Source organism: Grus americana, chromosome 2, assembly GCF_028858705.1.
Source record: "Grus americana isolate bGruAme1 chromosome 2, bGruAme1.mat, whole genome shotgun sequence".
NCBI classification, from domain to species: Eukaryota; Metazoa; Chordata; class Aves; order Gruiformes; family Gruidae; genus Grus; species Grus americana.
Genome location: NC_072853.1, coordinates 55532822 through 55549208, shown reverse-complemented (window position 1 = coordinate 55549208; position 16387 = coordinate 55532822). Strand labels below are relative to the sequence as shown.

General features: G+C 42.0%; 1 protein-coding gene across 1 annotated transcript; it reads right to left on the bottom strand.

Moving 5' to 3' along the window:
- Window positions 1–13069: 13069 nt before the first annotated feature.
- LRRC30 (leucine rich repeat containing 30) lies at window positions 13070–14107 on the bottom strand. Its single transcript, XM_054817890.1, has one exon. The coding sequence runs from the start codon at window positions 13964–13966 to the stop codon at window positions 13070–13072; it is 897 nt and encodes a 298-aa protein (XP_054673865.1). The 5' UTR covers window positions 13967–14107.
- Window positions 14108–16387: the final 2280 nt, after the last annotated feature.

Sequence of the window (16387 nt, the reverse complement as noted above, 5' to 3'; positions counted from 1 at the left end):
CTTGTGATGAAGTGTTTGCTACAAAGAGAGATGGATTCCAAGAATTCCTAGATGAAGTCAGCTCCTACATGGTTTCAAAATACGAATCCCAGTCTCTCCTGGTAATGAATCCCAGTCTCTCCTGCACACTCCATCACTAAAGTACTTGAACCACTGCCTTAGCACACATAGGCTGCATCAAGGACGCATTTCTTGTGACTTTATTTCTGTCTCTTTTTTGGCTTCTTGGAACTTCATATGATTACTTTAGCTTGGAATAGCTGTAAGATCTGGAGGCTTCACATTAATTATTAACCTCAGTATCTGACTCCTATATTTTAAGATCTACAGCTCTGAAAGAGGAGACACTGCTGGCAGTAGCTACTTTGGGAAGGTTGAAATTTATTATAAATCAAACTAATCTATACTGTCTCCTGCTCAGGAAATTGAATTCTGGGAGTCAACTCAGAGTTGACTGAGACTCCTAATTCACATAGATGAGGGACATTTGCATTGAGATAAGAAAAATCCGTTGATCTGATTCTCATTACAAATCAAATCTAGTCATTCTGGAACTCAGTCTACCATATTTAAGTTAGTTAGTGGGACCTTCAGAAATGGAGAGTGGAGGCTTTGTTCTTTAAAAATAGATGCAACTAGATTATCTGTTAGAAATAAGAGATACTCATTTTGTGCATGTTTAGCCAACAGATACTTATAATCAAAGAGTGATAACAAGTTCCCATCATTTGGTTATGGGCCTCTGCTGGCTGAGGTCCCACAGTGGCAATTTTTGAGAGAGTTCTTTGTACTCATGAGCTTAATCAAAAACAAGACTCAGCTCTGTATTTTCCTCCACAAAGTCAATGGACTAAACTCATCAAAGTCATAGGGTTAAATTTAGCTCAATGTGTCTTTATTAAAATGTTTATAGCGCAAATGGTGGCTATTCACAAAAGAAGTAACAGAGAGTCTGTAGATGGATTTGTTTCTTTGTCACCTCACTGAGCAGCTGGAAGGTATTTCCAGAAAGAAATATAATATATGTCTTCTTCTCAGTCTGAAAAAAACCCCACCCTCCTATTGTGTAAATTCTTGGCCGCCCATTTCCAAGAAGATGATGGGCAACTTTGTGTCATGCTTATTAGTTACTGTTAAGAAGATAATTATAAGATCATAGATGTAAGTTATTCTAGCTAGTGCAATAAAAACTAAATAAATTGATGGACGTTCCTTCTGAAGTCAGAAGATACAGCATTTTCTCCGCCTTACACCTGCAGAGGGAAAGTCACTGAACTTCAGCGAGGCCTCGGATGGAAAGGGCGGCTGTGGGAACTGCCTGGGGGAAGCGCGGAGCCGCTGTAACCCCTGCCAGTGGCACCGGGGCCGGTCTCAGGCACCTTTGTCACGGCAAATGCCTGCAGGGATCCCGTCTGCCTAGAAACAGCTTTCTGCTGCCAGCAGCCCTCTAACCTGGGATGAAGGCATCTGACACTGATGTTAAGCGAACGAAGCCTTTCGAAGCAACTGGGTCCCGGTGCCACAGGCATGCTCTGTGTTTGAAGCAGATAGTGGGGCAACTCAGAGGAAGGTTGGGGCAGGGGGGATGTATTAAGCTATCAGCAGTATCTCCATGCTCTGGCTAAACCTATGTGAGTGCTGCTCCTGCTGCTCCAGCTGCTCCAGCTGCTCCAGCTGCTGATGCGTTCTGTCAGCAATGAGTTAAATTTTTAGTGCAGACAAGGCTGAAGAGGTGAACATTTCTTGATTTCCAGCTTTGCAAACACCTTTGACCAGCATCTCAAAGTATGACAGCCTGAGAGCATATTAATGAGCAGCTACTTCCCAACGGGAACTGTTGTATCAGCATTTCTTCTCCCTGCATTGTTTCCTGCCGCTATCCTGAGTGGTGACACAGAGGTGCGTGAGCAGCTCAGGGATCACTACAGCAGCATAGGTATCTAAAACAGCCAGGAGGGCTTGGGATACCAAATCAAATACCCTAACCTTAGAATGACAGCTCTCTTTCATCTGGACATGGGGTTATGAATATAGCATTTACTTTTATACCTGCAAATAGAAAAGATAGCATAATGGACTGGCAATTCTGCTGTTATTCTGCAGCTATGAAAGCACATAAACTGAAAGGCCAAGGGAATGAATCTTTTGCAGTTAGCCTTAATTCCTCTGCAGGTACAGAAGTATAATGGAAAGCCAGAAATGGTCCTCAGCGATGCCCTATGTAACCTATGGGAATCTTTCACTAGAAGAAGGGGTGGGCACACTGTGTCAGAAATTATATACAGTGCTAATGATATATTAGACAGGAGATAATAAGCCTTTCAGGGATTCCTAAATGTATTGCTTGTTAATTTAGAAGGTACCCTGGGTTCAACTTATGAGGTGGTACTAATTTAGAAGGTATCATGAGTAACTCTGCTTGCTGGAGGGCTGAAATGTAAATCCCATTGTTCAACAGGGAAAACGAAAATGCTCCTTCCATTAAGTCTGTGATCTGTCCTTCACTTGCCATGGGGAATAGCATAATTTAGAAAGCTGCCTTCTAGGACGTTGAACAATCATGCCTCATCAGTGAGATCTCTAGATTAAAAATGTGAACATTTTTACATTACTAGAGGGATTATTATATCTTGCTTAATATTTCATATATTTGACATCAAACTACCAAGTAACAAGTATAATGTATTAAAATGCCCTTCTAGTCATATTATTTGCCTGCTTTTATGTAATAAGACTCTAACTGCATTTGTTCAGTGATACTGTACAGTGGTTTGATTTATGTTTTGTAGTGTCGGGCTTTGAAGGGACTTTGAAACTGATTGTCATAGTCAGTTCAGATCTGTCTCTGAGTTTCTGCGGATCCTGAAACAGGAGGTTCTCCTCAGAGGCAGAAGAGTTTTTGTATTCTTCCCTTAAATGCAAAACTGCTGCAGTTCCCACTGTACTCAATGGGAGGTGAGGCTTGTAGGAGCAGTTCCCTTGGTTCAGCTTTGCTGGGGTGAGTACCCCATGTCAGGAGAGCCCCCCACTCCGCCCTAAAAAAAAAAAAAAAAAAAAAAAAAGAGAGATCCCCTGACCAAGGCAGTGCTGAGTGCTGAGCTTCACACCACACATGCGCATCAGCTAGGTCAGTCCAAACCAGGCAAGCAAGTTTGTGCTTCTTTACTGGATGCTGTTCTCTTCCATTTCTGGATGCTGTTCTCTTCCATTTCTTTATCCTACCCTTTTTCCTCCTGTCCTGAAGTTAACGTGAGTACCTCTCTGTGAACAGCGTAATTGTTACCGCTCCCTGTAATTGCAGCAACGCATCGTTGCTCCAGCCTCAGACCGCAGCTTCCCTTTCAAAGGGCTGACACCAAAGAGTAGGAGTGTATTACACACAGGTGAAAGGGAGCGAGGTGGGCATATTTTTACAGCAAAAAAGGAGAACTAGACATAAATCTCACCTTCTACAACACATGGCAAAATCTGAGGCTAGACAAGAGAATCTGTTCCTGCTTTTGTATGTTTCTAAATCATTCTGTAGCAATATGACAACCAGGGGGACCGGAATTCCTCACCTGCAAAACACAGGTAACAGAGGCAGTGAATTTATGTAGAGCTTCTCTGGGAACAGGAGGGGACCTCTGGAGAATAACTCAGGCGAGGACAGGAGTTCTTGTTTGTTCACAGTTGTGACTCTTTCCTATGTCTTTAGGACTCTTTCCTATGTCTTCAACATTTGTTTTAGCCCTTCAGTAGCTGGTTAACATAAACGTCCACCTAGAATTGTATTGGAGACTGAGGATTTACGAGCTACAGGGGCACAGACAAATAGCACTAAGTGCAAAGGATATTCTGCTCTTCAGGCTAGATACTGCTTCCTGAGGTTTGTTTGCCATTTTTCACTTATTCTATTTGTTGTTTTGCTTTTTTTGCTCTTTTGTTGTTGTTGTTGGGTTTTTTGTTTTGTTTTGTTTTGTTGTCCCCTTTGTAGTTGATGAAGATAGGCCTCTGCTAATGATTAACTTGTTTTGGAGGGCAAATTCAGAAAAGGAAGGTTGAACTGGCATCAGTCAAGCAGTCAACTTTAATTAAAAATGTTGAAACTCCTTAATGAGAAACAAAGAGGCAAAACAAAAATAGGAAGGAGAGTGGGTAGCAATAGAAAACAGAGAATGTAATAAAACAAGGAGGAAAGACAAATGAAAAGAAAAAGGCAACAGAATTAATGGAAAAATGCAGATAGCTAGTATAGAAGAAACTACATCAGCTGTCCTGGTTTCTTAGTAAAGTGTAATGTCTGGCAGTAGCCTCTAAAGTGGCAATTCTTTCCCCCTTGCCCCTCTTATATTTATTACTTGTCTCATATTTTAAAATATACTGTTGTTAGTATGAACTATAGCAAGGCAAATGTGGGGTATTTGTTGCTGAACATGCAGGCAAGCCCAGGTCCTGCTCAGAACAGCCAACTGATGGTTTGGGGTGTACGAGAGAAAGGGGGACTGTTGCAGAAATCTCAGTTTGGTGACTCATCACCCTGGCAACACTGGCAAGAGAAAAGCGATGCTTATCTCTATCCAAATCTAGACTATGCTAAATTGATGTAAATGTGAAAATGACTTACTGAGAAGAGCTATTAGCTTCACGGATAGGGCTTGAAATGTCACTGCTTTGCAACATATTAGCCTAGGTAAAGAACATTAAATAGCCTCTCTAATGGCCACCTGAGACACTAGAGAGAATTCCGAGTCCCTGGTGAATTTCCACATCTTCCCCTAAGGCTAGTCCTTATAAGGGTTTGGACATGGCTTTAAACTGAAAGAGAGTAGATTTAGATTAGATATTAGGAAGAAATTCCTCACTGTGAGGGTGGTGAGGCACTGGAACAGGCTGCCCAGAGAAGCTGTGGATGCCCCCTCCCTGGAAGTGTTCAAGGCCTGGCTGGATGGGGCTTTGGGCAACGTGGTCTAGTGGAGGGTGTCCCTGCCCATGGCAGGGGGGTTGGAACTAGATGATCTTTGAGGTCCCTTCCAACCCAAACCATTCTGTGATTCTACGATTCTATGCTGGATGAATTTTATCACCCATGTACTCTAATATCTGCATGCCAGTCCAAGGTAGATGAAACATCTTAACTGTTGTAAATTCATGACTTTGAGCCAAATGAGAAATAAATCAGATCTAATCCTGATATGGGCTTTGTGAAACTGAAAACTTAACAAGTCTAACTAAGAGCATTCATTTGCTTTCTGTCCTCCAAGTCTCGAAGGATCATTGAGACCACAGCAACCTCTGGTCCTCCACGGAGGACTAGAAAATGAAGTCTGTGAGACATTGGCTTTATGTTTTCACAGAGTGTAAGAACAGGCTATTAAGACTTATAGTAAAGACTGGTATATTAAGTTATCCAAATAAAACGTGGAGATTGAAGGGGAAGGTTAAAACATATACATCAGCTTTTGATAAACAACCAACTACTGAAGTTCTTCTGTAGTTAAACTAAATTTTGGACCCCCTGTCTCTAGGAGTAGCCAAGACAATTGGGTGCAAAAATTCCCTAAACCTTTCCATTTGAGCCTTCCACAAGGATTTGGCCCAAACTGAACTCCAAAAGTATTCAGTCTGGTGTCAGATCTATAAATATTCTTAGACAGGTCAGGCTACATAGAATTTAACTTATTTTCTTCTTTGATGAGCTAAAGAATGCATTTCAAATAGTTCACTGCAAGACCTACTAAACTTTTAGCGACTAACAGAAAATGAATGTATCTGCTTGTATGATTATTGATCAATAAATATACTGACCGAATCCAAATTATTCTGTATTTTAAACCTCCACATTGCTTAACAAAAGTCCCAATGAACTTTGTGATATCTAACACTAAAAAACACCCAGAAAAACTAATGTACAAGAAATTCAAAAGCAATGTAATTTACCACCCTGTGTTTTAAGTCCTGCTTTGATGCTAAATTACTGGCATTTTATTTGCAGTGGAATATGCTATTTTTCAGTCAGCTCACACGTATTCCTCAGGTACTACATCACAAAGCATTGTAAAAACCTCCCAAATACCTCCAAACATACGCACACACCAATGCACACACACACACAAATGCGTGCGCACACATGCTCAGAGGGATATTTCTTTTAATGACTTGAATTCAAGGTTAGTATCTTTGTAACTTCATTTGTATGTGCACAGAACACACAAACACCACCTTACGATTTATTCTTTACAGTGTTATTTTCCAACTGGAAAGAAAAGGTAAGTGTGCTGAAGGATATACGGGACCCTTGTGCATAGAAATGCCTATGGAAAGACATTATCTTAACCAAGTCACACTCAATCGCATGAGTTTCCCGAAGTGAAGGTTTTATTCTTCTGGATTCTTCAGCTCTCCCATCAGTGCCGTTCACAGAGAACTATATTACTCTATGCCAGAGAGAGTTGTCTGCTTACGCAGGCAAACAATTTAGGAACCACTAAGAGCCTCTGTTGTCCCTTATAGGGAAAATACGTATACACGTATGGACCAGTACAAAAATGTATATATACATACAGAGACTTCCGTTATGGTTTAAAAACAAAAAGGACAAAGAATAAGCCAGGAAATTATAATGAAAATAACTTTGTTTTCTAGATGGAAGCGATTTTTTACTGTAACAGTTTGCTGTTACTCACTTGGTAATTTCTCTTAGCTGATTTTGGAATGCTGTTTTAAAAACTACAGAGACTTCTTCCAAACGTGTCCTGCTTACCCCTGTTTTGAGGTGGAGCATTTTAATAGCTAGGGAGAAAGGATCTTCTGCCATTGGAAACATTTGCCAGGGGGCATTGTAGGTGTGTTGGTGCTTCTCTGATGTATCTTCCAACCCTTCTCAGCAAGCCTGAATGTTTTACTATATTGAGAGAGAGTGCTTCGTGTCCTGTGGACACGTGCTGCAGAGGCAAGGCCAGGCGATGGAAGGTATTTGTAACCCGCAGCTTCACCAACCTTGCTTCAGATGCCTAAATGAGGCTGCAGATGTCCTGGGGCTCTTTCTGGCCAGCGGGGAGGGACCCCAGGACAACACGGGGCACTTCAGCAGCACTCCTTTCCCGGTGCCTCCCGGGAGTGATGTCTCCATCTCTATCAACTATGGAAACGGTGTCCAGAGGCTAACCACCGTCTGAAACCTCTAAGGCAGGCGCGTAAAGTTGGTGTCACGAGCACGACACCTGTTTTGGGTAGATTACCCGTCTCATGACCGGTGGTTGTGGAGACTGCCAGCCTCCTCCATCCTGCCCTCCTGGCGTGGCAGGCGAGAGATTGGACCTTCCATACATTTTCACACCCACCCACACCTGGCAACACTGGAAAAGCAATTTGTTGCTTCTGTGAATACACCCATGACACAAAAGCTGGAGATCAGGAAGAAAATGTAGCAACATTTATTTCCCTGAAAGAGTTGTAGCAAAAAAGAAAATAGATAATATTTTTTTTTAATGTCTGGGAAGTGGAAATTAAAACCAGGCTATCCATCAATGAATTTACGGTATCTGAAACTCCTCTGAGCCCTGGGAAAACATGTCCTTTGGTCCTTTCAGTCTGCCTGGGTAAGCTCACTTTATGAGGCAGCATAATTTGCAGTGACCTTTTCTGAAGCTCTTGCTACACTTCCTGCTTCACTGGAAACCACCTCTTTAGCCATGCATGACGTGACTCCCCATACATTGGAGTATAAATTTCAGGCTTTGTCACTAAACCCTTCACAGTAATCTGGTGCCGTAGGTGGCCGAACCGGTGCAGGCCGGTGTTGGTACCACTGGGCTGCAGAAGACAGAGCTGAGGGATGGGTTTTGGAGGCTGGTTGGCCCTTGTTGCACCACAGATAAATGCATGGAATCCAAGGGAGGGGGGATGAAAGAAGAATTTTAAACTAATAATGTCAACAGTCTGCTTTTGTCTGGATTGCTGGGAGGAGAAAAAAACCATTTCTTATATATTTCCACTTTTAAAAAATCTTTATATGAATTTGATTTCCTTTTAGGACATTCAGGGTTTTCAGATAACCTAATACATTTCTAAGGAGAGCTGTTTCAGTCTCTCTTTTTTCATCCTTTATAATTATTATTCTGCCTCTTACTTGTACAGTGGAAGGATTATGCAATTTTATAAAAGGATTCTCAAACTTACTCCACATGTGAGTATTAAAGCTTACCTCTGTCCCAATATATCTAAAGCCTCATAGCCATTTAGACATCCTCTGAGTTCTTAAATCTTGTTTTTGCTGGATATAAAATGGTAACTGAATATATTCTTATAGAAAGGCAGGCCCTTCTGCAGTCACCAGAAGTTTTCCTTTGGCTGCAACTGTTTCAGGATTTAAGCTGCCACATGGATGGACTGCAGAAGTACATGTGATGTAATAATACACATATTTTCTAATATTTTAGAAATTATTATATATGTTTAATTATTTTCATACATATTAATTATACTATATAATTATATATAGTATAATTTGCCTGTGCAAGGCAGTCTGAAACACTCCTTGAATCATTCAAGAGCTGCCGTCTGAAGGCTGTGCAGCAAATTTACCCTTGGAATTTGGTGAAATCGTACTGACCAGATGATTAGTTCATTTTCTTCGCTTTCTTTATCTCTCTTTATTTACCTTTATTTATCTCTCATGTGGTGAAGACCTTTGAGGCTTCTTTTCTCCTTTGGTTAAGGAAATAAGCTAAAGTATTAATGATTTTTCTACTTGCAGAAATTATAAACTGTGATGTATTTTTTCAAGCAATGTGCTGGCCTAGCAAAGTCAAGAATGTGTTCAAATCTCTCCAGGATCAATGCAACACTTTTTAGATGCATCCTTGTTCACTTGAATGACGGTTGTAAAGTTCTTTGAAATATTAACAAAATATTAACTGAAAGATATGGTTTCCTGATGCTACAGTGTGGTAATAGGAAATTAACTCATTTATGTTCTAAAAAGCTTAAACTGCAGAATGCATATTCTTATAGTAAAAATGTCTAGAAACTGTTCTGGGTTTTGGGAAGAAAAAAGAAAAAAAGAGGAATTTTGATGAAAATGAAGAAAAGTATGGAGAAAATATTGACAATTTGGGAAAAAAATTGTAGACATATTTTTCCACCAAAATCATAATCATAAAATCTTTACTCTGAATTCTGAGAGCTGTTTTGAAATGCCACCCCAAGCGCATCTTGGAAATTGGTCTGTGTAGGTTCTTGCCGCTTCACTCACGTAACGGGCTGGTGCTCCTGGCCAGGTTACATGCCCGTGGGTGCCCCATGGGGCTGCTGGGACATTGCAACGTATTTTGGGAAGGCACCAGCCACAAGCAGCATGAGGAAGTTTGCCCATGCGGCAGGCTTGGCCAGCAGCCCAGAGCAGCAGGGACAACACATTTCAGCCTTCGCTTCCAGTGAGGTGTTGCCGCAACGCTACAGATTAAAAGGTTTTCCTTTCAGTCAAAGGTTGAAGTCACTAACTTTGGTTCGGCCAAGAGCCCGAAACCTTCCTGTTTTCGAAAGTGTTGCTTTTTGGCTAGACTTTAGACTTTTCACAGGATGCAGCTTTCTTTTCGATTTAAAATAAAAATAGATGGAAGCTGTTCACCTCACCAAATGTTCCACCAGTGTATTTGATCATACCTGGGGAGCAAATTGTATAGCCCTGTTGCATATTGCATTTATCCCAAGCATTTGACCCCTGACTATGTTCTTTCTACATTGTTCTTGTGCTTTGCCCTTTGTTTTATCCATATCAAGAATTTTTCTAAGCTCTTTGAGAGCTTCTCTGAGTGATAGCCATAGAAAAGTCATCCTGCCAAGACAGTATCCTTTCCACAAGCGGATCTCACTTTTTCCATTCCTTTGAAGAACACCACGACAAATTACAACAAAAATAATAGATACATCAAAAGTTAAGCTGCTGTGAGACTTAGGATGAGAAAACTTCAGTGAGTATGAGAAACAAGTGTAACATTCTGCATATAGTTCTCTGAAAGATTATAAGTCAAAATCTTATCATTTAATATACACATAGAAATGGTACTGTTGCCATATATCATGATATATGACTACAGTCCCTGCAGCATTTCAGCTCTGTTTTTTTCCCTGTCGTCTGTACAGCTAATATCAGATGACAATGCTGAGATCCACCAATTCTTTACTAATGTCCTGCTCAAAACTAAGGCCAGTGTATGACATCATGCTTTCTATCTCCCTCCTGCACCTCTTGCTTGCTTTTGCTACCTTGCTCCCTCCCAGATGCAAATACATATACCTTTATTTGCATCTCACATATATTTCTATACATTAATAGTGATACACAGTCTTTTCTTTTTATGGGAAGAATTCAGAACACTACCTTTAGTCGTGTGAGATCATTTTCTGTATCTCTGAGAAAGCTATTTATTAGGGTCTTAATTCAGAAATGAAAGAAAGACTAAAGCAGTTCAGTAGAAATTATCTTCTTAATGGTAAAATCTGAATTACACATTAAAGTACCATTTATTCAATGAATTTTATTATTCTGAGGCAGAGACTTTTATATATTTCATACGCTTACAAAGGTTTATTAGCTTGAGTAAAAGGTTATTATTATTCAATTGAATAATTGAATTTTAAATTATTAGCATCGCACTTCATATTATAACTGCTTTTCCAGATGCATTTGATTATGTCAAATTTGCCTTTTAATCCCCTGTCTGGAGACCATTTTCTTGAATTATACACTGTTTCTCACCCTCTGTAGTGGTATCCTAATGAACACTCGGAGTCCAGTCTCAAATCTTCCACGTAAATTACTGTGCATACCTCTTCCAGTCAGATCACATTGGAGGCTATCTGGTGTCATATAATCCTGGATACCGATATGTGGAAAATCTTTTCAGGTGATTAATGCCATAGGCATCTAATTTTCCTGCAAAGCACAATTGCGGGTCTGCAGTGTTTACATGAACGCTGGACTTAGGGACATGAAGTGGACATTTAGAAAAGTTAATAATCTGTGCCTAATCCCCTCCAAGAATTATCTGTTGGTATTTCTATAAATAAAAGCAGCTTTATTTCTTGTCACTGATTGAATCACATATTAATTTATTAGATGTATTGTTCATTTAAAAACTTGGAACTTTGCTATAAATCCCATTGCACGGGTGAAAAAAATACATGTAAAGCTAGATATAAAATATCTTTGCATTTGAAATATATATTATGTAAAAAAAGTCACAAAATAACTATGCTTTGGTGTTGGTTTCTTTGCTTTGTTTGTTTGTTTGCTTAATGCTTGAGCAAAAGTGCCCTTCAAAAAGGTTTCTCATTTGCTAGAAACATAAGATTTGTCCTTGACTGCACACTTGGAAACTGCGGTTCCTGTTGTAACACTGAAATTCTCTATTAAGATAACAAACGGTACACAAAACAATCCAACATAATAAAATATCAGGGTAAGCAGCCCCAGAGTGGAATATTCTGTGAGCACCGATTCTTCATTGCTACGTTCAATACCGCACTGATAATGTTAGTGTGGCCAAAGGTGCTGCGTTTGCTTGCATGTACCTACGAATTACATAATTGTCTGCTGTTATCAGGCTGCTTCTACCTCTGCTGAAGGGTTTTTCCCTCAGCCAGGGGCTGCCCATTAACTTCACTAGAAGCAGGATCAGCCTTCCACAGCGTTCCATAATTTCGAGCAAATTATGTTTTAGAAGGTAATCATTGATTCCTGAGATTTGACATAGGATAGGAAGCACTTTAAAAGTGGCTTTGAATACTCTTAATTAGCTCAAGAATTACAGGCTCATTCCTCTCTTACGCTGCCATTACAAGCATTTATCTCAACTGATTTCAACACAGTGGCTTCTGTTTTACACTGGCGTGAGGGAACAAAAAAAAAACCCAGGTTGCATAAATTGTTAACAGCTCTTTCATACTGCCTCTTTATTACCAGATAAAACTTTGATGAAGGACATTCACAGAAGATCAATATGAGAAACCACATAAGACCTGACTTTTATGCTGCTGGCTGATACAGAAAATCACAGACATAACTATTTGTTTTTGAAGCTCTTACTTAAGCTGATGATTGGTTTGATGCTGCTTTTCCTGAAAGCAATATTTCACCTTTAGGAGACATACTGCCTCCTGAGTAAAGTTACTCCACGGCTCCGGTTGCAGGGATGCAGGAAAGGGAACGGATTGCAGTCGTTCATCGAGTAACGAGCAACTTCATCTGACAGCCTTCGTTAGAGGCAATAAGGACCCACGTTCATTTCTCCACTTGGCGCGGATGCTGCTCTGGGCTGATGCGACGCCCCGCTGCAGGCACCCGAGGAGGCTCCGCGGGAAAGGCTGCGTGTCTCGGGAGGGGAACTAGGGGCATTGGGGAAGTTTGGGGTCTTCTTCCAAAGAATTGGGAAATCATCTCATCGACTGCGATCTTCACCTGTAATTTATAGAGGGCAGCTCACAGCTGTGGGGTAAACAACAAATGGTATTGAACTGGCTGGTAATATACTGTCTGTGGGCTAATATAGCTCAGGATATATTCACTGCCAAAAGTAAATTAAACATTTTCCTGGAGATTCACTTAGATAGCAGTGTTTGTTTATGTAGTGGTTTATCTGCGTATGAGGAAGTGAGCAGGAGTTAAAGTGCAACTGCAATCACATATAGTAAATCTCATTTATACTAATATTCCTCCAACCTAATAGCTGGCAAATACATGTATCTGCACTTCCAGCAGTCTGCCTTAATTTATTTCTGTCAAAGGAAGAGCAAACATTTTATCACAGGTCTGTTGTTTTTTGGTTGGTGGTTTTTTCTTTTTTTTTTTTTTGTCCTGAAAAACCCCAAACACACCAACACTGAAGGTTACAGAGGTGGATATTTTTAGAAAGTTTACTGTTCACACACTTAATCAAGACTATCATACTTGCTTTCCTCCAACCGTTACTAAAGCCATCCACAGTCTTCAAAATCCAAGCGTTATGAAGTGCAAATGCCTGTGCGGGAAAGCACTCCGGTATGACTGAGTCTTGATGACAGGCTTAATCCCAAGTTCAGCAGAAACTCAGTTGTGCTCCTTTTTCTCCCTGAGGTAGTTGAAGAGGACATCCAGCCCCCCCTCGACAACCTCGGGCAGGGGCCGGGACAAGGGGTTGTGGGCGATGTGGAGGCCTTTGTCCATCGGGTTCCACGCAATGCGTGGCAGCCGGCACAGCAGGTAGAGGTCATCCGGGAGAGTCTGTATGGCGTTGTAATCAATGTTTAGTAACTCCAGAGTGGTGATGAAGCAGAGGGACCGTGGCAGGGTGCGTATGTTGTTATTCTCTATGATAAAGATTTGCAGATTGACCAGATACTGGACACTTTCTGCGATGTTTTCAAGCCTGTTGGACCCTAGGTGCAAGAAGTCTAAGGTCCTCAGTGCAAAAATGCAGAGGGGAATTTGCACAAAGCGGTTGTTACTGAGGTTCAGTTTCCTCAAACTCGTCAGGTCTGTGAGGCTCAAAGGCAACTGTGAGATGCAGTTGTGGGAGAGACTCAAGACCTCCAGCTTCCTGCACAAGCTGAGCTCTGCTGGCACTTCTGTCAGGCAATTCATATTGACAAACAAGACCTTCAGGTTCCTCAGCAGCCCAATCTCTTTAGGCAGACACTTGAGGCGGTTCCCACCCAAGTTCAGCACTACCAGCCTGTCCAGTTTCCCCAGTGAAGGAGGAATCACCACCAACTGGTTGCGTGAAAGGTTCAGTTTCTGCACCTCGGGCAGTCCCCACAAGAAGTCAGGCACGCTGGTCATCCCTTTCATTATGAGGCTCAAGCTGACATAACGCAAGCCCCGTTTCAGCAGTGACTTGGGCTCTTTCCCTGAGAGAAGAGCATCTTCCCACGCAGGCAACTTTGGACCTTTCCTCAGAAAAAAGGTGCTTCTTCGCCCCTCGTTCTTCGAGTGCTCAGTTCCCATAACACCCCGTATCCCTCCTGAGAGATGAAGTGAGGCTTTCTTCCCTTGCAAGTGCTACACCAACATGCAAATGCCAACAGAGGATGACAGCTTGCAGGAGGCAGGAAAGTCAAAGCAAGGAGATAAGGAGGAGCCTGTGAAGTGCAGTTCAGTCCACCGGGGCAGTTTCCATAGCTGCTGAGGGAAAGTTTCACTTTTGGGGGCTTATGTTGGTCTTGGTGCACAGTCTGTAATGAAATACTTGCTCCTGACTTGTGAGCAAACCTGTTCAATTCAAACTGAATGCCACAAGACAGCTGTCACTGTCATTTGGCCTGGGCTTTATTGGACAGATATGTATCTTCACTGCAAAAAGGTCACAAGGATGCTGTATATAACTTCACCATGTCAGCTTTCTTGCCTATCATCTGGTACATACCATGGCTGCAGGACAATTAACAAGAGTGACTTCAAAAAAAGCCCCAAGCAATCCATAGAAGAAAACAAGCAAACAAAGAAGCCATCATTTCAATTCAGATTTAAAGGACATTTTCACAATAATTTTTATTTTGATGTTCCTCATTTCACTGAAATAGTTACCAGTCCACCAGAAAACTGCACACTGAAAAAATGTTGGTAAAGACTTTTTGTGTGAGCCCTTGTTTTCTGTTTAGTTAAAAAAAAAAAAAAAAAGTTAATGCTCATGAAAAGTGTTAGCTTTTATGTCCCCTTTGTGGTGAGGAAAGGCCTCTTTCTTTTCAGAAAGGGTACCACCTTCACTGCTGCAGCAGTGACATTTTCCAAGTGGTATCTGCGCCCACTTGGATGATTGCTTTCTACCCACGTTGCCAAGTGTGAGCAGTCACGCCGCGCAGTTCTGCCCAAATTACTCTGTCCTTAATGTCCTGTGCTACTTTCACATCCATCAGCAAGATTTTTGGGGTCTAGTTCTTTTGTGCTGCTGAAAATGTAGCCACTTGATGTCCCTTTCCCTGTGAACTTTCCTGTCTTTCTGGGCTATTCTGGTGTACTAGCAGTCAAATAGCTTGAACTATAAATGACATTTAACTCCGGGATAGAGGGACTGATGGGAGAGGAAGGAAGCAGTGAGGTATAATAATACCCAACAACAGCTGAAGCTAGCTCTGCTGATGAAAGGAAATTGTATTGCTGCAGGAATATACAGTGAATTTAAACTCGAAGGGACCCTAAAAAGGATATGCTTCAGGCACCATTTAAACTAGGTGAAAATTGCATTAAATAGTACAAGACTTTCAGGGCTTTTCCTCTCCAGTGGATCTGTGGTGATGGAGATGTTTTGCTGTTGCCTGAGAGGTTTGGTGATGGATGTACCCTCCCCACCACCTCATTTCAGATACCCTCACCTTAAAACCCTGCATTAGCTCAAACACTAAAGGACTATGTGTGAAGCTGCAGCTGGGATTTGGGGCACACAGAATCACAGAACGGTAGGGGTTGGAAGGGACCTCTGGAGCTCATCTAGTTCAACCCCCCTGCTAGAGCAAGATCACCTAGAGCAGGTTGCACAGGACTGTGTCCAGGCGGGTTTTGAATATCTCCAGAGAAGGAGACTCCACAACCTCTCTGGGCAGCCTGTGCCAGTGCTCGGTCACCCTCAGAGTAAAGAAGTTTTTCCTCATATTGAGATGGAACTTCCTGTGTTCCAGTTTGTGCCCCTTGCCCCTTGTCCTGTTGCTGGGCACCACTGAGAAGAGTCTGGCCCCTTCCTCTTGACAGCCACCCTTTAGATATTTATAAGTGTTGATGAGATCCCCTCTCAGTCTTCTCCAGGCTACACAGCAACTCCAGCAACCTCTTTGGAGTCAGTACCCACAGTCCCTTCTGAGGGGACTTCTTTGGCTTCTGAGCCAAACACCGCTCAGTCTCTTTTCAGTTTTGGGTCCCTTGTAGATCTGCACCTGCTTGGGTGGAGAGGGGAGAGAGGGAGCACCCCTGCGGTAGTGTCTGGCGAGTGGGGTCCTACAACAGGAGAGGAACCAGGACCACAGCGAGAAGTGCGAGATGGTGATGAGCTGAGTGAGCCATGCAATTAAAATGTGCACCTTAACTGGGCTGTATGGCATAAGAACAACTAGTCCTGAGGCTGAAATATTGCATTCCCTGGAGTGCCTGGACAAGACTGAAAAGGGCTGAGGCCAGTTGTAGCTGTTTGGTTAGAGCGGGTTGGCAGCCTGACTGAGAGTCATAGATCCCTCCCTTGCAAGTACTTTCCGCCAATATTTGTCAGTTTGCAAGCAAACATTATATTAAACCTCATAGCAGCCATAAGCTCTGACTCAGTGTTCTTGTTAATCATCATCCAAACGCGTTGCCCTGCTGCTGTAGGCAGAGGAGTTGCTCAGTGGCGGAGAGGAAAACCCAATGGCAGGCCAAGCTTGGGCCAGATTCGGGCTTGCACAA

Excerpts from the sequence above, each read along its gene's own strand:
- LRRC30 (XM_054817890.1), bottom strand. The coding sequence starts at position 13,966 with ATGGGAACTGAGCACTCGAAGAACGAGGGGCGAAGAAGCACCTTTTTT.